Below are 27,998 nucleotides of genomic sequence, written 5' to 3' on the forward strand. Positions count from 1 at the left end.
TTTGTAGTTTTTCTCTCTCTCTCTACAACTCTCCAAAGCTTAGTACATCGGCAGCCTAGACATTTATCCAAATTACAGAATGATTACTGCAGAGTTACATGTCATTCCTGTGTGGTAACATTTACCACAGATCCAGTAACTTCAAAAAGTGTGACCAGCTTCAGTCCATGTATAACCCCATCATTTAATATGGTACCAAAAGCACACATGGAGGGGTATTCAAACTGGGATTCCGACTGTTGGAATTTCCAGACAGTCGGGACCCTGGATGTTTTTCCTCTGATCTGACAGTCGGAATTCAAATGTCCTGACTGTCAAGTGTCGGAAAGTCCATAAATTGTCAGAAACTGCCATGCCTTGTTTGGAAATTGCCATGAATTCAACAATCCGCGACCGATTCCGACAAAACAGCCTTCAATGCTATCATTATCAGCAGCATTGAATAAGTGGGTGATGATATTTTCCCTGACGGGAATTATCGCCACATATAGAATACACCCCATGAGCTTAAGCAACCAAATAAAAACAGTAAGCAATCTAATACACTACTGACTACGGAAAGCAGATATCTGACCTACGGAACAGATGATCTGTGTGTAAAGTCAGAACTCATAAGCATTGAAAAGCATGCAGAGGAATGAATATCCCATCATGTTCATTCTCGGATATTCAGTTGTGATGCTACTGGGCAATGGGGCGCAGTACCGGAGCTGGGGCACTTTAAATCTACAGGGCTTATATTAATTTAAAACCTTATTTACCAGAAATAATTCACTGACTTGAAAAATGCAATGAAAGATGGACTGTTAGCAAGCCAAGAAAGAAGAGTGACAGAGCAGTGACAGCAGGAGGGGCAAACCACCAGGACCAGGGGATGGTCAGGTCTGCAATGGGACCTACGTAACAGTCACAAGTGCAACACCCTGTTATAACCAGCATTCAGTGTGAGGTGACAGCATTGCTGCAGACATAAAGCGGCTCTTATTCCCACCCTATAAATAACTGCTCCTCTGACTGCCGCCTGGCCGCTGTTACCTCGTGTAGGTGGCGTTGCTGTTCTATGCTAGGCTAGAACAACATTTACAAGGGAAATGCTTCATTTCCTGCTGATGTCTACTAATAAAAAAGCATATTAGAAAAAAAAAAACCTAATTGAGCAAAATTAGATTTAACAGGTCTAAAATTTATACCTCAGGTCCTGGAGTTCCTGGTGGGCCTATAGGTCCCTCATCGCCCTAACGGGAAACAAAATGACAAGTTAGAAATTAGGTTACACCGATCCTTGAAAAAACATCCAATTCGCATGTTGTTGACCTCCGGTCCGATGATATGATCGGTCCGGTGCGCATTGCACTGGAGCCTGAAGAGAGCGCCTACTGCACAATAGATTTATCGAGTCTCAGCAGGCGTGTCTGGGATTGCATACGACACATCATATGTAAAATAATTGCTTAGGGTGTAACATATGCAGTCCTGCCGCCTCGGGAGGATCCAAAACAGTTCAAGGAGGGGATAACGGGAGACTTCAGAAAAGTCACCCTAGTTTATGGGGGACTTAAGGTCAACATTCAAAAGGTCGACAGTGTCAAGGTCGGACCCAAATGGTCAACATCGTTAAAAAGTCAACATGCATTTATTTTTTTGGGGTGTAGCTTTTATTGCATGGACCCCAAACTAGTGTACAGAGTGATTTGGGCAAAGCACCTCCGACTCACATTTGGAGAAGTGTCTGCCTCGTTTTCTGTGAGTGGCGAGTCCAGTGTCTGGGACTTACAATGCAGATACACTGGCCTTGGCTACGGTACTCAGATGGCCAATGTTGCAAGTGAAGGTTGCTATGGTGATCTGCTGAGGCATCTTTTGGTGCAGCATGAATAAGGCCCCTATATTATAAGCTTATATAACGTAGTTCAGTGCTGTCCTTTATAAAAAAAAAACATGAGGCCACCTCATGCAGAGTAAACCACACATGGTTTACGATAAATGGGCCTCAATTAGGGTTAGGAGCAAACAAGCAATTTCAGAATTAGTTAATCTAATCTGTCGGCACTTTTAAAATCTGACACGTTGTATACCATGCAACAAAAGTGCAACTGCAGCTTCAAACTGGATTTACCCCGGACTTCCTGGAAGGAGAGGTCTGCCAGCTAGTCTTCCCCGGTATAAACAATAACAGGGACCTGTATTCTAGAAATCTTGTTGTTCTCTGTGGATGAACATTACCAGTAAGAATGACTCACTTCAAGTCCAGGCTGTCCTCTGGGCCCCGGGAATCCTCTGGCTCCTGGTTTCCCCTGCAAAATCAATGAATAGAATGAGGGGCTCATAAAAAAGAAGGCTACATCACTATGCGCCAATGCAATACTGCCGTGGGATGACATCCAACATCAATTACATGGAAGAGAGAGTTTTGGAGAGGCCTCAATACAAATAGCAGAGATGTGGGCTTTGCCAGTACAATCTCCAGGAATATCATGTTAGCTTTTTGTTTTGATTTTCTTAACTGGCAGCTTGGGACCAAGATACCAACCAACCAAGGTATGGGGGGTGTTCAGGAAATCTCACCTTTAAACCTTCCGGCCCATTTTGTCCTGGAGGCCCAATGTCCCCAGGAAAACCCTGGAAATAAAAACAAAAAAGATCACAACAGCTGTATGATGGGGGCAGCGCTCTCCAACTACAACATATATAGCTGTGAAAGGCCATCTGTCTGAACACAATATAGCTGCCACACACTACTTTCAAGATACAGCTCTTTATATCCATGGCAAAGATCTGCTTATTGTGATGTACAATATTGTTGAAATGAAGGCCCTCATACACTTATGCGAAATGGGGAGATTTCACCCAAATCTGACAAATCGGGTGAAATCACATCTGATGCGTGGACCCGTGTGCACCGGATCAGAGTTGGAGGTTGGACTTGCCTGCACCATCTAAAATAGGTCGACATGGCTAGGGTCCACATGGTTGGAAGGTCGACACATGCATCAGGTTGATAATGGCAAGGTCGACAATCAACAGGTTTTTTTTAGCCGACATGTGCCGACAGATTGTATTTCATGCCCTTCCATCCACTAGGGTGTGGAGGGAGAATAGAAGAGTATGCCTGATTCATGGTGAGTGCAGCAAGCCACGTGAGGGGACACGGTACACAATGATGGTGTCCATGACAGCTATGTCGACATTCAGGTAAAAAAAAAAAAAAACTTGGGGAAACCTCATGTTGACCTTCCCATTGTCGACCTAATGATTGTGTTGAACTTAGCCATGTCTACCTATTTAAGTTGTCAGGTCTGTCGACCTACATTGGGTTAACCCAATCACCCATACCCTTGTGTAATATTCATGTCCTCAGGCTTAATCACACTGTCTATACAGGGAGCTACTCCTCCCTGAGTGCAAGTATCCCTGGGTTGGGATCAATGGATAGACAGCAAGTTGGTCGACAAACATTAGGTCGACATGGGTCATTAAGTTGACACAAACATTAGGTCAACATGGGGAAGGTCGACATGGGGTTTTTCTCATTTTTTGTCTTGAATTTCGACACAGTCGAGATGTACACTAAAACGTAGCACCGCATCCCCTCAGGGGGCTCGCTGTGCTTGCCATGCTTCAGGCACGGGGCCTAGCTACACTTGGGACATTATTTTATTCTCCCACCACGCCCTAGTGGATGGTAGGGCATGGAATACCGCCTGTCGGCACATGTCGTTCTTTTGACTGTAAACCTTCCACATGTCGACCTTCCTGCATGTTGACCAAATGCTTGTAGACCTAGTGACCGTATCCCATATCTACAGTGGGGGTGAAAGTTTTAATAAACTGAACACTGCAATAAAGTTTTATGATGCCCTCATTAAGGAATTAATTAACTATGGACAGTAGACAGTAGTCCGGTCTTCCTCCCTTGGATTACTGATTGGGGTAGCTCCATGCTAAAGTTGAAACAAGAAACACAGTTAAATCAGTGGCGTAGCTACGTTTTGGGCGCCCCCCCCCCCGCCGTTAGGGGGGGGGGGGGCGCCCATACCCACCCCCTGCCGCCGCCCCGTCAAGCACCCACCACACATCCCCCCCGTCGCCTCGCCGCCCATGCTAACCCCCTCCCCCGCAGTCTTACCTATCGCGCTGGTCCCGGCGGCTCCGTTCTTCTGCTGAAAATGGCCGCCCCCATACAGCAGACAGTTTCAGAGAACAGTGTGCTATATGGGGGCGGCCATTTTGGTCCTCATCAGAAGAACGGAGCCGCCGGGACCAGCGAGAAACGTAAGTCTGCGGGGGATTGGAGGGGGGGTTAACTATAGCACCTCAGCCCCCGGCGCCCCCACATGCACAGCGACCCCCCGCGGTGGCGGGGGCTGCGGTGCTATAGTTACGCCCCTGAGTTAAATTGCTACAATGTTCCCACCTTGTTACTCGCCGAGTAGTTTTGCACTAAAGTTCCAGCACATGATCAATAAAGCAGAAACACTTTTTAAATCTTTAAATATTTTTGCTTCCCATTATAAGTCTGCCCTTACATTATCACAATTCATATCCCCTCTTCTGCTCACTGAAGGATGCATCAAGCTTTAAAAAGTGGAGAGTGATAAACAACCAGCTTCTATCTGCCATTTTTCAAACCCAGCCTGCAACATAGCAGGTAGGAGCTGATTGGCTGGTTGTTTATCACTCTCCATTTTATCACTTTTTTGATGCATCTGTCCCTAACTCATCCTCTCAACATCTACAGATGATTACAATGTCATATGTAATGCAGGATAAGTATTTGGGATATCTCTGGCTGCAAGCATACTGGGTCTCCAGTAACTAGGTCAACAGCAAATAGGACGACACCACTAGGTCGACATGCATGAAGGTCGAAATGTCAACTTGCATAAAGGTCAACATGACTGAAGGTCGACAGGTCATTAGGTCGACATGGGGAGGTCAACAGTCAAAAGGTCGACATGGGGTTTTCCATTTATTTATTTTTTTAGGCAACATGTGCCGACAGGAGATATTTCATGCCCTACCATCCACTGGGGCGTGGTCGGAGAATAAAATAGTGTGTCTGAAGCCTGGTGAGTGCAGCGAGCCATGCGAGGGGATGCGGTGCTACGTTTCAGTGTCCATGTCAACTGTGTCAAAATTCAGGACAAAAAAAAAGGTGAAAAAAACCCATGTCCACCTTTTCACAGTCGACCTTCCCCATGTCGACCTAACCCATGTCCACCTTCATGCAAGTCGACCTAGTTACTGTCAATCCATGATCCCATTCCAAGCATACAGTTCTGAGGAAGGGACACATCTCATTTTGCTTCCAAGTCCATTGATAACTGAATTCCATAGTGACTCGGCTTCTCTGGGCTTTCTGTCTTGTGCTATGAGGGCTATTTGAACCTGTTGGAATAGGTCTTCCACGTGTAATCCTACTGTATTATTAGCTGGTCTTGTTCTGTACCATTATGAGATGATGTCATGCTTCCTGGAAGTCATTCTGCCTAATAATGTTCTTTTTTTTCCCTTCCCCAACAGCTGGTATATGCACTCAGTTTACATTTTCCTTCCGTTGCTGCATCCTACTTGCAAGGCTTGTCCATGACATTTTCCATTTGAAAAAGACTGGATTGATCTGTACATGTTCTGTTAAAGTGTAATCTATAATCAGGTGTGAGAATCAGAAAGTGCAAAGCTTTTTATTAAAGCGGCAATCATTTATACTGCAAATACAGGATAATTTTTGGCAGGTAAATTATTGCCGCTTAAAAAAAAAGTTAACTGGCCCCAAATCTCACACCCTATTACATTTGACCCATAGGCTTTATTCTCATAAACAATGGCTCAATCCTAACACACATTGGACTGCACTAGTAGCATTTATCGATACTGTGTCCATGCTCAGGACCCATTCTGCACATGCGCAAACGGGGCCTGTGACACAGGCTGCAGGGGCGGCATCAGTCTGTCAGTGATTAAGTCTCATGCCATTTGGGGGCATCGTACACTTCTATTTATATGAATATAGGATGGACGTGCAAATTGGCCAAAATTACAAAGATTGCACAGCAGACCGTATAGTGCAGGACCAAAAAAAAAGAAACACATGTCCCACTGCAGGTGGTGCAGGTTTAACATGTGCAGAGAGATTTTGAATAGGGAATTGTTCAATTGATTAATTCTACAGATTATGCTGGTCAGTATTAACTTGCAATCCAAGTTGATTGAAAGGAAGGCGCCGTTTAAAGGGTGAAAAGTGGATTATTATTTTTTTAATTTGGGGAGGGGGGTCAGGGAAAACACAAGCGCTGACGAATATATGTCTTGTGCTACAGACTGCACACACTGGGAGAAATCAGTAAATGGTGAGCTAAACAAATCACAGGCTTGCACAGGGCGGTGGGATTTCACTCTGGTGGGGCAGTTTATACCTGATCGCAGGGCTCCAAAAATTAGCAGCAGATCTGAATTAGGCCCCAAATCGGGCCCAAATCGGAATCAGGCAATGGGTGTTTATATGCCCTCTGTTTATGTATAATGGGAGAGTGAAGTTGGCCTGCTAGAGAGATGATGAAGTGTGAGAGGAAGTATTAAAACATTCATTAGTTTCACATACACGAAAGAAGAAATTATAATATAAATTGTTAAAATTAAGGATTTGCTATAAAGTCTATTTAACTCAGTCTATTTTCTTTTCTTTAAATTAGATTTGGTAGGGTATGAAGCCTGTTTGACACGAATCTGGAGAATCCTACATAGGGTTTACAACTAGACATTTATTTCTTCCATATAGGTCATCAGCCCAAAAAGTTCTTAGGGTGATATTCAATCCGGGATTACGACTGTCGGAACATCCAGACAGTCGGAATCCCGGGCCGTTTTCCCTCTGCTCGACTGACAGAATTCAATGTTCCGCCTGTCGAGTGTTGAAAAGTGGGTGTGTTGACAAAAACAGCTGCAGATTGTCGAAATACGAATTTAACTTCGGCAATCCACGGCCATTTTATTGGAATCCACCTTCAATGCTGTTGGAAACGGCATCATTAAATAGGCGGCAGCTGCTATTTTACCTGTCGGAAATAGCAACCATATCTGCCAACAGTCCCTATCTTCCAGGAACAGTGCCATAAATCTACAATTATTAGTAACTTATATTCAGAAGTAACCAACATCTATTCAACTATATATTGGATGGGATTGGTCTAATCGAATATTAATGCTGGGGTGTTATAAGCATAACTGTATTGTATTAGCATTAACAATGAAAACACTTGTAAGCGCATCAAGTAAATAGATACATTTAGGTGAACGTTGCAGATCCACAGAGACCATCACAAAAGATGAGCTCAGATTCTCTCTGTTCAACAATTAAGTGTTCCAGGAACTCACTGTGAAAAGATGCCAAGTAGGTTAATGCACGAGAAGAATTCATCTTAATTATTCTGCTAAAAGCAATGTGAAAATATGAATTCAGCGAGAGCAGACATCATTCACTTGTAACAGAAGATTTCAGTAAAGAATGACTTCCAATTTCAATGTACACAGCATCGAGCAACCTGCCAAGGCCATGATCTAACAATTTCTGGCTCGGCAGTGTGGACAAAGTACAAGAATACGTTTTATAGTCCGCTGGCTGCCGACGGGCCTACGCTACATTACCCAACAGTGTACGGGGCAAGAGGTTTAGCAGAGATGCAAACAGCAATCCCCACAGATCCAATGACTCAATGTCACAACGTACTAGTCTGATGTCACTGACAGATTCAAAATAAACACCTTGAGTGGATTCAGGCCATACTCCACTAGAAGTGTTCCAGTCTCACCATAAAATGTAATTACTCTGCATTAAACATCTTCCATTGCACTGACTGTTCCCGGGCCCACTCCCTGCACAATGGAATCGGCCGGCCGGCCAGCTTGTGGCGTCAGAGGTGTTTTCTCTACCTTCCACCAGTCGCTGGATGAAAACTCGCATTATCTTCACACTAGAATACTATCTCCCTTTATGTTTAATAAGAGATTGTTTCCGCTTGGTAGTATCTCATGCTAAACATATTACACTGTAATCTAACAATTGGGTGAATTAACAGGATGCATTGGAAATACCAGTGTTATGGATGCCAACAGTCATTAATATCGACGCTGGAATTCATACAATGGACAGAAGACTGGCGACAGAACTCTGCGGCCACTCACAATGCCGACTGTCGGCACCTCGAACGTAAGAATACCAGGACTGGTTAGGGTTAGGAGGTGGGGGAAAAGGCAATTCGGTATTATAGGTGGGTTCGGGCTAGGCACTAAGGGAGTACAGAAAGGGTTAGTCTGCAGGGAGGGTTAGGCTGTGAATGAGGTGGGTTAGGGTTAGGCTGTGGAAGGGAGGGTTAGGCTGCAGGTACAGAGGGTGAGGGGGGGGAATAGCAGAAGAGGGTTAGAATATTTACTTAGCAGGTGCCAAGATTCTGTGCACCAGGATGTTGCTGTCAGTATTCCGAGTACCGGCATCCCATACCAAACCCGTAGTACCAGCATTACTGACCTTTACAAAGGACTGTTTATGCGGCAATCATTTTCAATACAATTAATTTGCAATAAGACTAGCAGACATTATTCAGCCACTGGAGTGCTGCATTTACTGTAACATATTAACCCACCCCACCCTCCTCTAAAAATATATATATATATATGAATAAGCCAAATTTGTAATGGATATACATTCCGTACCATCACAGAACTTGTACTGAAGGGGCATTTGCAATCTCTATGGATGCTATTGGAATAGGCACCTGTGATTGGAGGCAGCCATATTGTGGGCTGTATATCAGACTACAATCGGGTTCATTTAGAAACTGCAGACAATTTACCTACTTTACGGCCTTCTTTTCTGCACATAACTTTTCAAGCTGCCAAGTTTATTTCAAGATGTATTCGCCCTTGGCAGTGTCAGGACAGGTCCCAGTATAAATTAATCTGCCCCATTGTGCAGGAAAGCAGTAATGCAAAATAAATAATAAATACAATGAAGCGGATTTGTATGCCTGATTCTCACATCAGGGAATGCCACAATTCCTCAGATATGCCGGGTGTGTGTCCGAAGAGGTAATCAGTGCAATGACACAAAACCCAGAGCACTGACACTATGGGATTTATTTACTAAGAAGATGGGATGTTGCTCATAGCAACCAATCAGATTCATTTTTAGCACCTTCTAGAGGATAATAGATATAATCGGATTGGTTGCCTATAGCAACAGCCCATCTGAAATTGAACCTACATCTTAGCTGTAACCTACTAGCCACCAGGCGGTGCAGAATCTAACCAGTTGCTATAGGTTACAGGACATTTCTATCCCCCCCTCCCCCTTGAGCCCCATTTTTTCTACATGTCATTGACTTGTGTTACTATAAGACAGGACAACAATGGAAATAACATACCTCTGGCCCTGGAGGACCTGGCAAACCAGCAAATCCTTTGTCTCCCGGTTTACCCTACAAAACACAATACCTTGTAAAACCGTTGCAGTTTCTTTTTAGGGGGCAGATGTATTAAGCCTGATGAAGAAATAAAGTGGAGATAAAAGGGTACTTATGTAGTATCTGGGCTGCCGATTTTGTGATTGTATGCCTTACCTTAAGGCATACAATCAGATGCGATGCGATTCGATTTTGCATAGGATTCAATGTTAAGAAGGTCCTGTTCATTTCCCCACTATCCAAGTGGGCATAGAGTTGATTTTATATAGCGTGGCGAGCACAGCGAGCCACCGAGCCCGAAGCATGGCGAGCGAAGCGAGCCCCGCGAGGGGACGCATATTTCTTAAAAAGTATTCTGTGTACGCTCGCCACGCTTCGGGCTCGGTGGCTCGCTACGCTCGCCACAGGTTTATATCCAACTCCATGCCCACTTGGATAGTGGGGAAAGGAAAAGGACCCCTTTTTCCCATTGAATTCTATGTTAAAATGGACTCAGACCATTTTAACATTGAATCCTATGGAAAAATCTTGACCATCGCATCGCATACGATTTGGTCGCATGCGATGCGATCCGATCCGATTTCTAAATCGGACGCCCAGATACTACATAAGTACCGATAAAAGAAGAAGGTGATAACGCATCAGTCAATCAGCTATGTTAAAAAAAATTACAGTTAGGAGTTGATTGGCCGGTGCGTTATCACCTTCCACTTTATCTCTTCACCAGGCTTAATGCATCTGCCCCTAAATACAATAATGAACTACGATTATGGAAGGGAACTTATTATCAACTGTGTTGTACCCATTATAACCAACCAAATTTGCACTTTATTAAACTGTTCTAGAAATAGAAAATCTGTTATCTGATTGGCTGAAATGGGGTCACATGCTGTAATTTACAAATCAGCTTTGTAGGAAACAGGGTTCTGTTTCCATTTCCAGACCTTTTTCTAGACCCAGCACAAGCAACCCGTGACTCTACAACGGTTGTGGGACAACATGTCCCAGCCTCTGCCTGGGGGTTCTGGGACATGTAGTTCCACCACAGCTGGGGAGTCTTTCCACTGTTGCATGAGACTAAAGAAGGGACAGTGCCATTACAAATGAAAATAAAATCCAGGGAGATGACAGCAATACATCTATCTCACTTTCCATCTGGCAGAGTTCTTAGTGTATCATATATACAATAACCCAACCAAACATGTGACAATAAGTGGCCATTAGATTTTATTTACTGGCGAAATACTCCTCTGCAGCGTCAGTTTAATGAAGATTTCTTATTCGGTTTTGCAGTGTTTATTCTAACAAGACGTCGGAAAAAATTACAAGAAGTTCAGTGGTTTCTATTCAACGTTGGGCCAGGAATGGAAGCCTAGTGCAGAGTTGTGCAATGCAATAATGTGGACTGCATTAAAAGGAGCAAGAAAGAAAAAAGGTAATATAAGGACAATTTGAAACCTTCCAAGAGTAAGAAAGCAGATCTTACCACAGGTCCCGTCTTCCCACGAGTCCCCGGTGGTCCAGGGAGACCCTGCCCGCCCTACAATAAAGACAGGAGAAGTCAGCGGAATTATAGGATCTCTCACCTGAAACTTTAGGAGTGAAAAACGAATAAGCGTACAATAGATTTGGCTGATTTGCTTTGGCTCAGCTATACTGTAAGATGACATAGCTACAGCTCCAGTGCAAAATTACCTACAGGGCCCTCTGAACTGGTTTGTAGGATAGCCGTGACCAGTGTGCAGCCCACATATTGATGCAGAGCATCACATGACCTATTTACAGTCTCAGAATGGTTGAACAAAATGGAAGACCTGGGCTTCCAATATTATCAATATAGTAAATGCTTTCCTCGCCCTTAACACTCCCTGATTGGACCACAGGAGATTTAAATAGGTGGGCGGGATGGCTTCCATATCAATGCAAATTCTTTGCCACAGATTTACTGCTAGGAAGCCCAACAAATAGGAATTACACAGAGGAAGCCTTTCAAGGTTTACTTGGGATGCACCAGTACTCAAGCACGTAGCATTCAGCTGTCATGGTTGATCTGGAACCAAACATGTTATAGTTTCCAAACTCTCTTAGAGTGATGTGTTAAGTATAGCAGAAAGATAAAGTGGAGAATTTGCCCAAGCAACCAAGACTGTGCTAGATAAATGGCATAAGCCGAAAGGTCAATTTAGGTTTGTGATCATTATGGACATTATTGTATGTGCCTTACTGCATATTGAGTGCCGTATAGCCATTACGTCCATCAGCAGTAACATCCCACGCACTTATTATATCATATCAAATGCAGAGAAATATGAATTCTCACCTTGTCACCTTGAAATCCAATATCTCCGGGTATCCCTGGAAATCCCTGAACGCCCTAAGTGCATATTATCAAAATGTGTTAAAAGGTGGAAAGTGACATTGCATACAAAAATATGAGATCCTGCTGGTAACGTCAAATGGAGACAGAAAGCAATATAACACGTGAACCCTTGTGTTTTACCGACCATTGGCAAAATAATGGGTGTACCACGTCCCAAGTGGCCTAGTCCATTTCAGTGGCTGTCTGAAGGCTACAGAGATGTCTCTCTACTGGCTTGGCCAATAGGACACACACCGGGGTTGGGGTCTGATTGTGCACCATACGGCACCAAGACAATGACCATACATAAGGCTATAGTTTCTCAGCTGTGATTAGGCAAGGAGGTAAAGAGAAACATACAGAAAGATTGAGGGGGGTTTAAAAAGAGAAGGGATGGGGAAAGGGGGACAGAGAAAGAGGGGAGAGAGGGAGACCGCGTGAGAGGGGTAAAGGGAAAGCAAGAGGAAGGGAGACTTTAATGCAGGCTATTAAAAACACATTTTATCACCAGAATTAACAAAAGTATGTTTTTGATTTAAAATAAACAATTTCGCCCACACTCATTAGCAAAGTGTAACTGGAGATTTTGTTTTGTTCACAACGATCCAAGAATTCCTTTTATTAAATACCAAAACACCTTACACAGTGCTCTTTAATTTACAATTAATGTACTGACGAACTGTAAATTGGAAACTCCTTTAACTTCTCCTGAGGTCCTGAAAGGCAGGCAATTTAATATAGAATTTATACTGGTGTTGGCAAGCTTCCTGGTCAGCACTATAATAAACTATTTGAACATTAAGGTACTTGTGACCTAGGCACAGTGAAGGCAGAGGAAGAACATACAAACTGCAGATGTGGCCCTGGGTGGAATCAAAAACATGACCCTAGCGCAGTGAGGTGGCAATGTTAAGCACTGACCACCATGCCATTCAAAAGCAATTTTTTTTTTTTACATCTTATTAATTGTGATTATTATATCTATATGTATGTGTATTTTTTATTGATGTTACTTGTGTGCATTATTCTATTATCTATATAAATTCTTTTAAATGTGTGTTTCCTGCGCTCTCTAGTCTTTATTGTTATTTCTTTTGTAAATCATCAGAAGAGTTAAGCCTGGAACACACATTTGAGTGATGTTGGCCTGATATGTCGTTTGCATCTGAAACTTAACATCATATCGGGCAAATCTCTCGTGTGTGTGGTCGCTAATGATGTTGCCCAGTCAGCCGCACTGCACATGAAACATGCAATAATGCTAAAGAAAAGGTGCACATGGTCATTGTGTGTACAGCAAACGGATATACTGTACAGCCCAAAGAAGACCTCTTTGCCATTCCCTTTTTCTCATGCTATCCTCCACTACTTGCCTACATACTGGACGCTGGCAGAGCGGTACACTGTACAGCCCATATATATTTCCAGCGGATCTTAAAGGTGGCAATACACTAATGCAGCAGTGTATGGCCATCCAATACCCCTCGACCCCTCTGGCATATTTCCAGGTGGAAGGATCGCATGCTATCCCTTGACATCTGATGTATCACATGTGACCCAATTCCCCACTAGCAGGAGGGGGTCTGAACTGGAGGAAAATGTGAAAGCAGGTCTAACAACAAACTCCGATCTGCATGGGACCGTGCATCAAATCAGATGGGATTTCAAACACATGCAATTTTGGCCAATTTCACCAGATTTCTAAGCCTGATCCATCAGAATCGGGTTAAATCAACCCATATTGCATGGGGGCCTTTTAAAACGGTTATTCTTGTGTGTACAGGAGGTGAGCTATGATGACGAGGGTTTCCTCGGAACTAGGGTTTCCAATCCTGGAGCATTTTTTTCAATCCCGGAATTCGGGATTGAAAAATTCCCGATCCCGGGAGTCCTGGGATCCTGGGAATGGCTTCCCTAATTAAAAACCCACCCCGGCCGCCCCGCATATTTACTTACATGTGCCAGGAGGGTGGTCGGTGAAGCTGGGAGGGTGGGCGGCCGATTACTGATGCCGGGAGGTGGGCGGGTGAGTGAGCGGCCAGCAGCAGGATCCAGGAGCCGGGCAGGCAGGTGGGCAGATGATGATGTCATGCTGCACGCCCAGGACGGGTCTGTGCAGCTGCTTGGCCTGCGCAGTGTGACCTCTGACCAAATCCCGGGATCCCGCCGATCCCAATCCCGGGATTGGCCACCCTACCCGGAACATTGAATGCAGCAAGCAGCAAGCGAGGGCGTTTGAGGGCGAGGATGGCTTGTTTTTCTTGCCGAAAACAAGCCATCCTCGCTGCCGGCTGCACTGTATACCGCCCAAAATGATGCATCCGAACAAAAGATACAATATGAAGGTAATTCTGCTTGACTCTCAAAGCTGCAAATTTCACAGCTTTGCAAGCCAACTAAATGCCGCCCGCATGGTAAATATCCCCACACGCATGCAAATGGATGTTTTGCATAAACCTCCATTTGCAGTCTTGTGCAGGGCTGAAATCATTCGCAAATCTAAGGCACTCTCTGGTGAATCAGAATTGCGGCATCCTTGTACATGACCAGGGAAGGCAACTGCCTGCCGCCGGAACCCGTATGATGGACGAATTACCATGGGAAAGCCTAGCGTGAAATACTGGGTGAACGGGCCAGTCACTATACAAGTCCATTCGCACACGGAGCCTGCACATGCACATAAATACTTATGCGCAGTAGCAAAACATCTCTCGGGGGCACGGGGGAGTGTGAAGACCAGAATGACCTCCTATATTGCATACCAACAAAAGATACAATATATTGCATGCCAGAAAAGGAAACAATATACTGCGTATGAACAAAAGATACAATATATTGCATGCCAGAAAAGGAAACAATATACTGCATATGAACAAAAGATACAATATATTGGATATGAACAAAAGATACAATATATTGAATACCAACAAAAGATACAATATATTGCATACACACAAACAATACATTATAAGGATGCGACATATCAGCTTGGGACACATAACTCAGTGTGTACCCGGCGTAAGAGAGAAGGTGAAATACATTTACAGTAGTTACTTCTGAGGTTGGAATATGAAGAGGACTGAAGTACCCTGAGATGCTCCTGCTCAGCTGTTACACATTAGGGGAGGACTGCAATAATTATTGGCACAATAATTAGCTGCTCAGCAGATGTCTCAACAATTTCAATATATGTTAGAATTCTCCACAGTACATTTTTCGTGTTTATTTCTGCCTCACATTTGCATCCAATTGAAAATGAACAACCAAGACCTGATTCATGGTTAAGGGGTGGGGGTGGGGGATTAAAATCTCCCCTATTCCCCCTCTTTACTGGCAGTGGCTTAAAGCGTAGAACTTTGTTAGTCTGGAATTACAGTGACTTTTTATACTACTGCTACTAGATGAAGGATGAACACAGTTACGGGAATCGGGGCCAAGGTCTCCGAGATAGGAAAACTCCAAAAAGTGCCAAAAAAGCAATGAGCTGGGATGTGGAATACTACAAGGCCTATAATTATCTCCACACTCATAATAGTCCGCAAGGGCGTCACGTGGAAGTAGTTATGGAAAGCTGCCCCAACTTATCTGATTTTCCTAAGTGATCTCAATGAGGGTCCTGCTGCTGCTGCTGCAACACTGAGAATGGGGGAGCAGCTTCACAAAATAAACAAGACCTACTTTTAGCAAACATTCCCAGTTATTCTTCATATTGCTTTCAAAGAATGGTCATCACATATTCTACAGAAGTCCTAACAGTTTCTTATGCCGCATTCTACAGAAGTCCTAACAGTTTCTTATGCCGCAATCAATCTCTAATCTAGGGTACACACCAGAACAATTTGGCCTCAATTCCCCCAATTTCGACCAATTGTATGTAAGTGGAGCATGTTTTGGTTTGTTTTCGATCAGATTCTGATCTGATGCGCGTCCCCGCTTGTCGTTTGGTAATTTTCGAGATCCTACCTGCTGTAGCCAGGATCTGTAAAAGATCCATTCAACTGGATACAGATTGTGATCGGATCGTATGCAGATGGTGTGCTCCAACAGATCGTACCATCGTCTCACAATCTGCTCATGATCATGATCTTTCTGGTGTGTAGCTAGCATTAGGGCCCTATAACATCGCAGCTCCAGGTGTAGGAACATTACCCATGGTTGGTGCTCACTGACCTAGTCCTCTGAGAGATCAGCAATCCCTGACAATTCTTAATGCCCATACACATAAGGCGACCCTGACCGCTGCCGATATAATTAATAATATTGTCAGTGGCTGGTTGATATTGAGTGTGCGCAATGAACGATAAGTCTTCGGGACCCGCTGAACATGGGTAGTTTGGCTTTATAGCTAAATTGACCTGCATGTTCTGCCGATGGCAGTGGTCGTTGACGATGCACGGGAGCTGCACATTGTTAACGATATTGAGTGTACACACAAAAGAGGAAATAGTAAAATATATCGCTCAGAAAGCCCTTTAGACAAGCTTGTTATGGACGAATAAAAATGCTCTAGCATAGGGTTCAATGAACGCTCAGACATCTACATAATAGAAGTGGCATTAATGGGTGGTGGTGGTGGTGGTGGTCAGCATCACCATGTAAATGACTCTAAGAGCTCATTAAGACTTTGCTAAACTTTCAGAAGCGCCGAACAAACATTAGGAACATTTACTTTGTTTTTAAATGCCTTTAAAGTACTTTCAATTGCATTGCATCTCAAATGTTTTTTTTCGTGTTCCGCTCCATAGGACCTAATAACCCTGGAAATTTAATTTCAGACATTTTAGAGGTGTAATATGATTATCAGATTTTAAGACACGAGTCCGAGAACAACGCATTCCATTCCATTAAATCCTGAGAATTTCAGAGTGGTATGAGGGATTGGGTACGTACGAAATCCCAGCATTCACTATTCTCACGGTCTGAACGCCGACAGCAGCTTTCAGTATTAAAATCCTCTTCCTAACCCTCCCCTCCCACAGCCTAACCCTAAACTTTCCCCTTCACAGCTTAACTCTAACCATTCCCTCCAGCATTCTGTTTGGATCCCCCTGTTGGTAAGAATTTCAGGATCCCGAAGGTCAGGTGACTGACCGCTTCCCAGCATGGGGTTACTCATATTCAGGTATGTCCCAAAAGGCCAAACTGTTCAGATTAGATTCTTTACCTGTATATACCTACTTTTAGGTTGTGTGCCCCTATAACCAATTGCTTGATACTTGGCAATGACTAGCACATGATGCCCAGCAAGAAGCTTTCAGTCAGCAACATAGTTAATAACTGTATCCAGCACACAAGAAAATAGAAGTAGCAGTGTATGGGTTTGGGTCACAGGGTGCATTTTCTGAACCTTGAGAAAAACCTATGACAGGTCAGAACGCGTGGGTTATTACAGCGCCATGAGGAGGCCTTGACTTTGCTGTAGAAGGCCAGAGAGAGATTGTCAACAAAGACTTGAGCGGAGCGTGCACCCGGGACTCGCTACCATATCAAGCGCTATTAGAACTGAATTCTTCAGTTCTTACCCTCTGGTAATTTTCTTCGCATTGCCCGTATCCCGAAAGCAAGCAATGAGTTAGAACTGGAGTTTGGACTGGATTTGGACATAAACCGAAACAATGCCATGTTTTATTTTTGCTTTTCCCAAGATACCATCTATCTCAGCCTCTTAGGAAAGCTATGTATTACTCTTTGTTTTACTGTTTCTTTACCATGATCATCATCATCATATACCTCTGCCCCCACTGTATGCAAAGCCTATATGCTGTACATTCGCTGGTTGCACACCCCGCCAGCAACAAGCTGGCAGGGTGTGCCAGCTTTGGAAGAAAAGTGCTACATAAATACAAATATTTTTACTGCTGCCTCTGAGCAGCATGATCAAGATGGCGCCGCTGATGGCTGCCTAGGAGCTGTGCAGCTCAGCCAAATATGTTCCCTGTGTGACAACTGTACTGTCTCTGCTTGTATTGTTACCTACCTGGCTGTTTCGGCGACCAGTGGCGCCGCTGATGGCTGCCTAGGCGCTGTGCACCTCGGTGGGTATGTGTTCCCCACATGTAATGTTGTAATGTTTTATTGTAATGTATGTAATGCCTTCTCCCCCTGCCCCCCCCCCTTCATCCCTGCTTGATGCTGCACTGTAAATCCACAAAAAATTCCTAGTGTGCGCAAGCATACATGGCCAATAAAGTTGTTTCTATTCTATTCTATTCTATTCTATCCCCCTTATGGATGTGTGGACTGTTACTGTTGTTTTTAGGTGTTTGTATATATGTGTGATTAAACTAAACGTACTTCACAGGTAGTATGGATGGTGTAATGGTTAGCATTACTGCCTCACAGCGCTGAGGTCATGGGTTCGATTCCCACCATGGCCCTAACTGTGTGGAGTTTGTATATTCTCCCCGTACTTGTGTGGGATTTCTCCGGGTACTCCGGTTTCCTCCCACAATCCAAAAATATACTGATAGGTTAATTGGCTTCCAACAAAATTAACCCTACATGTGTGTGCACATCAGTCCCTGGGGCAGGGACTGATGTGAATGTTCAAATATTCTCTGTAAAGCGCTGCGGAATCTGTATGCGCTATATAAGAAACTGTTAATAAATAATAATAATAAATAAATATACTCTTTCATCTTGTTTAATGTAATTTATGATTATTGGATATATATCCTGAGGATCACCTGGTTCATTTGAACACACCAGCGCTGATAATTGGATTATTCCATCTTCTTTTTTATGTGTCTATGGTGAAGGGAAAGGAATCCTTCAATAGGAATTCATCCACCAATTAGCGAGTTCATTGGGCGCGGTTCCTTGATGCTATTGGCACACTATTATATTCCTGCACCACGCTGTAGTGGATGGTAGGTTATGAAATACGCCTGTCGGCACAAGTCGGCTAAAAAAAACCTGTGAAAAACTCATGTCGACCTTTTGACTGTCGACCTTCCGACCCTGTAGACCAGGCATGTCCAAACTATGGCCCTCCAGCTGTTGTAAAACTACAAGTACCATCATGCCTTGCCATAATGTTGCTATTAGGGAATGCTTAAACTATGGCAAGGCATGCTGGGATGTGTAGTTTCACAACAGCTGGAGGGCCACAGTTTGGATATGCCTGCTGTAGACCTTAGCCATGTCAAACTATTTCAGGTGTCGGCTCTAACCCTGTGGACCTTCAGTGGTTGACCTAATGTATATCGACCTTCATAAGGTTAACCTAGTGACCATATCCCCAGTGTATGGTTGTCCATAATATATAATACTACTATTCAATATATTATAATGATTAACATTAGATTTGTTTATAAATCACAACAACAGTGGTTGTGAAGGGAAGAAATGGAGTCTGCACTGTGGGCACAATCTTTCCGAAGAATGGGGACTCAGCCTGGGAAATGTGTATATACGCCATATTGGGTCATGATGACTCATGATATAGCGTTATAGGTAAAAACACTCAGCGATTCAAGAATTTCCCTGCCCCAAATTAGTGAACTGACCAGTGGTTGCCAAACTCGGCCATCTACAGGCCTTAACGGTCCAGGTTTTTATGGATATCCATACATGTGCTCAGGTGGCTTAAATAATACCTCAGGCAATTTGATTTAGCCATTTCCTTAAGCACAGACATCCTTAAAACCTGGACATGGACGGTGCCTTGTGGGAACCACGGGTGTATTGAAACAGCTGACTAAAGGGCTTGCCAACAGAATCCACAAACACTTGCATTGTGCACACAGATGGGTTGCTCCACACACTAAAGTGGCAGCTCCCTCCCCAGGGATACCTACATAGGGCCAATGCTCAGAGGCAGTATGCAATAGTGTGAAGTGTGATTATACATTAAAGTAAAACCACCTAACAATTACTGCATTTGCTGGCGTATAAGACTACTTTTGTCCCCTGAAAAACATGCCTCCAAGTGGGAGGGTCGTCTTATACGCCGGGTGCACTTATATAACAAACTCTATATTTTGAGTGGAAATGTTGGGGGGTCGTCTTATACGCCCAGTCGTCTTATATGCCGGCAAATACGGTATATTAAAATAAAAAAAGTTTTCTGTTTTTCTGAAAAAAAAATTTTGTTTAGTCACACTTTTGGCTTAGATTAATTGTGACAGGACATCTACAGGCTTCATCGTGATCAGAATGGAACATTGTCGACATCATCCAGTGTGTGCATACGATCATGCTTTGCTATGAATCATTCACCTCATTTTCCCATTTCACTCACATGCGGTCAATTTGCAATCGTGCATTGTGTAAAGCCCAGTACACACTGGGCAAATTTCAACTTAAAGCCACTCAGTTTATTCGTCTGAGCGGCTTTCAGCTGGAAAGCCGCCCAGTGTGTATGGTGCAGCAATGAGCGGTGAACATTTATGCACACTCCCGCATACACGCCGGTGGTCGGTGCCTTCTACTTTCCGTAGCATCCTGTATGGAAAGTCATCCACCCCGAGAAAACTGTGGGAAAGGGCCAAAAATTATCAGTGTGTATGCACTGAGCGTTTTTCAGCCCAGCGATTTTCCCCATCATCGTTATCCATACATGCTGGGCAATATCGCCCAGTGTGTATGGACCTTTAGAGTATATCTAGTCACTGATCAAACAACCTATTGGGTTCTCAATATATTGCAAGGTCGTTTGTTAGATTGCAAAGTTCAATAAAAACCAGGAAGGCCATCTTCTCTGCATATCATCTAACGTGTACCCAGCTTTACAAGTGCATGGTTACACTGGGCCTGACCTAGGTTCAAACGCTAGTGTAACACAAGGCGCAACGTACCGAAGTTTAGCGCATGTGCAATTTGGGTGTGCAATGTTGTATGCAGTTCAGCAGCGGACAGCTGCAGTCAATCGAGGGCAGGGAAATGCAAATATGGCTTCAGTTTCAGGGTGCTTCTTGGAAGACGGAGAATTCCTGGCCTCTATGTGGAATCTGGGTGGCATAGCCGGCTAATGGTGTCACAGATGATTCAGTAGACAGTTTGGATCAGTAACGCAGCATGAGACGTACCCACCCTGCTGCATTGTCATATTAATGCTATCCCTGCTGTGGAGTTCATGTAAGCAGCAAGGAAAGCTACTTCAAATACATCTGGCCCACAGTGCGAAGTATGGCTATGAATGTGTTAGGATCTCCACAGTGCAAGAATACTGATGGTTGCTTCTGATGGGGTGGAACAGGCCTGGAACGTAGATGCACACCATTGCTCGGTGAAGGAACAGCATTGGGAGCGCTATCTGTACAGAGTTGGCTGGGAGCGTAAGATCGCCTCTTCTGCATCAAGGATTATATGCTCCAATGAGGAGAATATCAAACCAAGAATTCGGAAAGGAAACATCCACTTTTGTGGAGGCATTTTGGTGAAATCTGGGCACTTCGTTACATGTCCGCAATGCAGGAGCAATTTCCGACTGCCTACTGTACTGTACCTGTTCTACTCTGTCACAGCCCTACCGAAGTGCTTCTTGTTCGTTAAATGAATCCTTAAAAGCTCTTTAACGATGTAAATGAGTGCAACCGGAGTTGCAAGAGCCTTGAAAACAACACTACAGTGCTGCATTCATTCAATGATTATACGATAACATATTTCCATGCTACGGGTAAACACAGCACGCCGAGCACGGCTTTCCCTAATACAGAGTGCCTTATGGTACATTCATGAAGGGTGTAGAGGACAGGCTCAACCCCTACTGTGGTTTCCAAATGTTTGAAGAGGGCAGATGAAAAAACAAAACAAATGGGACTATTTCATAGTGAAGATTGCTGGAAGGCAGAGATCAGAGGAAGCGAGGGACTGGATACAAACCACAAAAGGCCACAAAAATTCCTATGTGCTTTTGAAGGAGGACATTAAGCTTTGGATGTTGTCCAGCGAAGTTTGGAGTATTTTGTGTATGTACTGCAAAGAGGAGTTCATCCTTTAGGCAGAGGAAGCCCCATTATCAATTAGCTCCAAGACACTGTCCCCAATTACATAGCTACATACAAGGGCACTGACTCTTAATTTTACTTCACAAGCTAAAAACAAGAGATAAACGTCTGCCTTAACCAGCGGTGTTCTCTGGTGCTAAAATCAGAAATTAATTTGGCGTGCTTCCCTCAAAAGGCTTGCTCATTCTACAACATTTAAAAACAACTGTATTCTGATATTGTTCTTTAGGAGTACTGAAAGCTCAATATCAGATTTTGAATAAAGAATGAAAGCAGGGACCTATCAGAAGACTCCAGAACTGTCATCTGACACATCACACAGCCGGTTTATAGACTATGGTTTTAAAAGAGAAGAAAGCCATTCGGAAAACGCAGCCACATGTCCTTGGAGTGGATATGCTAAAGCTACATGGAATCGGGCATATAGCTTTATATTTCTGATTAGAAGCAGATTGGATTTTAAAATAAATGGTCATTTAAAATGTTCTAGGTGCACATTTATTAAGATTTAACAACTTGTAGCTGCTGTCAAATAAAACAAAGGACTTGTACAAAGACTGTTGCAAAGAATAAAAGGTTGTGCTGCACCAGAATCCAATCAGAGGCCTAGATAATGAAAGCTGAAATCTGATTGGATGCTAAAAAGGGCAGAAGCACCTTTCTTATTTTGCACTACTTGCCATAAACAGGTCCTTTACAGTAGGTATGTCCAAACTATGGCCCTCCAGCTGTTGTGAAACTGCAAGTCCCATAATGCCTTGCCACAGTTTTGCTATTAGGGAATGCTAAAACGATGGCAAGGCATGCTAGGATGTGTATTTCACAACAACTGGAGGGCCACAGTTTGGACTTGCTTGCCTTACAGTCTTACTGGAGAGCCAATAGTGATACACTGACAGTGGCAAGTCACAGAACACATTGCATCCCTTCTAAAGCTAAATCATAAAGCACTGTTTGACTCCACAATATCTCCCAGAACTGGTTGCTGTATATAAGGCAATAGGGACAGTCCTGTTTTCTGGTGATTATGCTGCATTTATCGGTCAACTGTGGAGACTAAAGATAAGTTCTATAGCCTGCTTTATGGAAACAGATCTGGGAAGAAACAGGGATACTGGAGTCTTTGCATGCAAAACACAATGCAGTAAGGGAGTATTCTGGTCACCTTATCACCTTTCAGTCCAGATTCTCCTGCGTTCCCCGGCAGCCCCTGAAAAACAGTAAAATACCCAACATTTGAAGTTACAGATATCATACCCCAGCTCCAGTGCTTAGTTATTTGAAATGAAAGCAAATCCAAAATGACACACATTAAATAACTGCAGCAGTGGTGCCCAAACTGTGTGCCGTGGCACCCTGGCATGCAACAGGACACTTGCAGTGGTGCCTTGGGTTGGCACCACTGCAAGTTCTAATTTAATTAATTAATTCTAATTAATTCTGTTCAATGGAATAGACAAAACCAGTGCTGGGGGCTGACAATCATAAAACAGAAGAAAATCCAATCCCTCACCACATAATTGACCCTATGGATGATTTGCAGTATAAACACAATATACCTACAGTATATATTTTTCTCTACATTTCTTTTGCCTAAAGGTGCCATTAAATATACTGATACTCTAGAGCACCTATATTCAAAAAAGTTTTTGAACCATTGAACTACATACAGTGTTTATATTTAACTGAATATGCCCAACAAAGTATTATAACATTCTGCAGCAGGGGACCATAGGTTTGATTTATAACCGATCGCTGGGGCGTGAGTGTACAGAGATAGTCGATCAGGTAAATGCAACCTCGCCGACCGCACATACACCCGCCCTTGTACACAGGCAGCAATGGCTAGTGATCGCAAGGACAACTTGCGCATGTGCACTGCATACTGTGCGTATGCGCAGTTGTTCAATAATGGCCCGTGCTGTGAAATCGCAGCCCCATGTTAGGGAAGTGTAGTATCTCTATTTGATCAGAAAGTCAAATGTAATAACCACGGGGATGGAAGCCAGTGTGATTCCGTCAAGACAGTTATTAAAATTAAATGGCAATCAGTACAATGGCAAAATGAAAATGGTTTTGCTTTTAAATTAATTGTGGATTTAAATCTCCTGACTATCTCACCAAAAACTTGCTGGGTCCTTCAAATGGATGTTACATTTGGTTTAAAGTGTGATTGACAGATTTGCATGCAGAAAGGTATGCAGGAGTTGGATGATCCAAACATACTGTCAGCGAGGTCACAGCAGCTTAACAGACTGCCATTTAGCTTTATGAACTGTGCCAGATAGCATTTTGTCGTATTGATGTGTGCTTGTTTTGGTTGTAATAGTAGGGGGAGTGAATTGATAGGGCGTTATTAATTTTCTTTGTAACATAGCTATAGTAGGAGTATCACGTTAGTAGTGTGCAATTTATTCTGCTTTCATTTAAAACACACAGGCGTTTAGTGGGTCCCTAAATAAAGCAGCAAGTAATATTTCCATGTTGGCAGACACTTACCTTCAAACCTTTCGGTCCCGTATAACCAATGGAGCCAACAGCACCCATATCCCCCTGAGAGGAGAAATAACAGAAATAAATTTTAGATGATAACATCACATGCTATGTAAAACATCTTCTTTTACAGTGTAAAACATCTTCCTCTAAAGCAAGTGTTAAATTGTAAAAAAAAAAACAGCAAAAAATGCCCCAAACAATATGATGCTATAGCAAAGCAGTAGAAAAATGTATGACTTTATCCGTGGTGGTAAAGCCATTTTTTGGGGAGGGTTTAAGATAGTACAGTACAATAATAGCTGAGTTAAGTTTGACATTTGGCACCAAGATGGCAATTTTGTGGGCAAAAATGATGGAAGGTGTACATAATTTGTGCCATGCTAATGTGCAGGTTGGCAGTTCACAGGACCCTGACTACAAAGGCAAATGGATTTTAACTGGTGGGTTTGTGATACTGAGGTTCGAATGAGCAAAAGGGGAGGTCACAGGGTGAAACTGTCCATTAACTTCCAAGCTTATCAGAGAGGAACAACGCTCTCTGGCGTTAGCAATGTGAATTGTATCTCAAAAACAATAGCCTTGAAAAATGTAGAAAAATAAATAAAAAGTGTGGGAGTGGGAGACGCCATGTTGAAGTTCAGAGGAGGATGAATACATAACATTAAAACAGAGCAGAGCCACACAGTTGCTGAAATGCACAAACATGATATAATGTGTATCTAAAGACCAAATAGCAACTCCCGTGCTGGATAGGATGACATGGTAATCAATAGAAATACATGTGTGCATAGACATGTTGAAATTCAAATCAACTTTGCAAACCAGTTCAGGCACAATTAATAGAGTTGCTTTTCCTGTGGCCTAGCGGCAAGTCAGGTCTTCTGCTACAATTTTATCTACATTGGATATCATCCCATCTGTGTACAGTGGCTTGGTCACGGGCTGAGGTCCAAGGATCGTTAACAGGAGCTGAGAGAGCTTTCTATGACTGCTGTAGAATGCGGCCCTTGTCTACTACGTACCTGGCTCTAGTGGCGGCGACTACTGAAAGAGTGGGAGCGGCGATAGATCAAAGAAACACGAGATGTTTCCTTCATTTCTCAGCAAGCTTGGGACAGATATAATCAGTGGACCTAGTATTGTGCTGGAGACTTGATCTACTGAGAGGCAAGGGATGGTCTCAATGCAAGAAACACAAAAGGACCATTCATTAGGCTTGTGCACTCCCAGCTGTGGTATTATTGGTATCAATGAGGCTAAACTGTGCGACATTGTCCCTTCTGTTGTGGCTAGTGGATGGGGATTTCTTCCATTTGAAGCAGTCTTTGGCTGCTTAGCCAATTAAATCACTTAAACATTTTTAAACCATGACTCGTTATCACACGGGCATATCCTTCCACAACAAGGGCTTTCGTTACAGTAGCTTCCTGGAAATGTCTTTATTATGCAGAAAGATTACACGGACTACTATATTAGACTCATGAAGGAAAGCCAGTTTGGCTGGGTATCTAACCTTAGGCACCTGGATGCAGATTAGCTGTGTGGCTGGGGCAAAGCTACGCAGGAGAGGATGGTGTTCTGGGAATCTTAGCCTGGAGGCAGATGAAATCAGCCCAATTCAGATGTGTGTGACATCCCATCTGACCCAATCAGGTCAGACTCTGTTGGTTCAATCCACCGGATCGGACCCAACAGCGGCACATCGCAGGTGCTTTTTATCACCCACAATGCATTGGACACGATCCATAGGTGTGTGCGAGTGGTGAAGCACCACTGGCACACACAGATTTGCAGAGGCAGGCAGAAAGCAGTGGGTGTTAGGCAGCGGTGGGGTCCGGGCAGCGGCGGTGCTGGTAGCCGCTTTAAGGAATTTAAGGAAGATATTTTCAAAAGACTGACCAGCCGCTGATTGGCTGAGAGAATTCCCTCAGCCAATAACCAGTCGGCCAGTCTTTCGAAAATATTTTTTTCAAATTTTTCTGCCGCTTCCCGCACTGCACCTGATGCTACAGGCTGCACGGACCCTGAAAGTCATCACTGCCTGGCTCTCCTGCTATCCGCCGCTGCTGTAGCTTCCTGGGAGTTTACATGCAATTTATCGCATGTAAAAATGGCACATCAAATGCCAAATCGTTAGTGAGCCTTCCAGGGAGCTGACGGGAGCTAAAGGGCAATTTGGTCCGACTTGTCCTTAGGACAAGTCAGACTACTGTATGGGGTCCTTTTGTCTGGGTTAAAACTGAATAGGGTTATGGTATAAATGATAGACAATGTCTAGGTCGACACTGCCACAAGGTTGACATATGCTTATGGCCAACATAGGCAAGATCGACCGTGAAAAGGTTTTTCATGATTTTTTTGGTGTCTATGTAACCGTCGACATGGACAACGTATTTATGTAGCTAGTAATTTTAGTAATCGACAAAAGTTACGCGTTCATCTGTTCAATGCAAAGAGAGCGCAGGATTGTTTTTAAAACATTTTCATGCCGTCCATGTTTAATGGAGGCTACAGTGAAGAATGTGTAACGGGCATGAATACAATTTTCTGTTGTTCCTTCAACAAACATGATAGCTGGGTACGTGTGTTGTTTGTTGCAAATGGATGCTATGCCATTATAAAGCAGGGGTACAGTACTCAGCTTTCTGCCTTCTGACACATGAAAGGTTACCGGGCAGAGCCAAACTTCTGAGCGTGCACTGCCTGAGACGACGCAGTGGAGAGTGTATGTTACAACAAGCCTGTTCTTTGTGCTGCCTCATATAAAGACCTCTTCAGGCTTCTGTTTATCCAGGACAAGTCCCAGCTATTTACAACCACATTAGGCTCATGTTACACCAATTGCTGCCCTTTAATATGAGTTTTTCGGAATAAGCCACCTGCGGACACCCGAAAGAATGCAGCGGACAAATGGGACCCAGTCCCAGGGACTTTCCGCAGTTTTCAAATCTGCATTTAAGGAGTCTCACAATATGCTGCCTTGTGCCAATGTTATTCAGCCCTGTGCCCTTAATTATCATAAGTATGAATAGAATGAATCAGTAATTGGATGAAATAACATATGTTAATGAAATGCCACAAAACCAACTGATTGCTATGTTTATACTGTACACAGTGATGTAAAAGAAGTACATGTGGGTTTATTAAGCTCTCTCGGATGAACTAGTATTCAGCACTCTATAAAAACAGGTGATATTTGAGGTAAGAAAAATATATAGGTTTAGCGGGATTAACTGACAACATTAGCATACTGGACAGTACATTCCATAAAGCACAAGAAATTAGCCTGTGGGCATATAGGTATGGGAGGAGTACTACAAGACCCAGCACACCACCACATGCTGGAACTTGAAGTTACATACAACTTACCACCTTAGCCTGATATATGTGTCTGACCCAGACAACAGTCTACTGCTAATGTCTCATACTTTTATACCCCTGGGCGCCCTTTGATCTCTCGCATCCGTCTACAGCAAAGTCTTGTAACATGCACTGGCAACCGCTTCTGAATTCCCCAGTTGTATTAACCTCTGTAACCTCTACCGGGTGGGCATGTGGTCAGCCTTCCACCATTCAAATGCATTCACAGCCCTAGCAACCTCCACCTTCAAAGTGTGACCGCTTCTGACAGGAATATGCGTCTCTCAGGTGTATTAAATCACTGGGTATTATCGGACACAAGCTCCGAGATTCTTTCAAGACCACATTTAATGTCCTGTGATCTTTTCCTATAAT

The 27,998-nt window shown here is 43.5% G+C and overlaps 1 protein-coding gene across 1 annotated transcript in view; it reads right to left on the reverse strand.

Moving 5' to 3' along the window:
- Nucleotides 1–27,998, reverse strand: part of COL27A1 (collagen type XXVII alpha 1 chain) — a 321,471-nt gene that overhangs the window by 167,826 nt on the left and 125,647 nt on the right. Inside the window, exons 15-22 of the mRNA XM_083158983.1 lie at nt 24,267–24,320; nt 22,933–22,977; nt 11,779–11,832; nt 10,945–10,998; nt 9,420–9,473; nt 2,566–2,619; nt 2,241–2,294; nt 1,191–1,235 (exon numbers count right to left, since the gene is read on the reverse strand). Coding sequence (XP_083015109.1) covers nt 1,191–1,235; nt 2,241–2,294; nt 2,566–2,619; nt 9,420–9,473; nt 10,945–10,998; nt 11,779–11,832; nt 22,933–22,977; nt 24,267–24,320 — 414 coding nt within the window. The remainder of the gene's footprint in view (nt 1–1,190; nt 1,236–2,240; nt 2,295–2,565; nt 2,620–9,419; nt 9,474–10,944; nt 10,999–11,778; nt 11,833–22,932; nt 22,978–24,266; nt 24,321–27,998) is intronic.

This window comes from Crinia signifera, chromosome 9 (genome assembly GCF_055691185.1).
Source record: "Crinia signifera chromosome 9, ASM5569118v1, whole genome shotgun sequence".
Taxonomy (NCBI): Eukaryota; Metazoa; Chordata; class Amphibia; order Anura; family Myobatrachidae; genus Crinia; species Crinia signifera.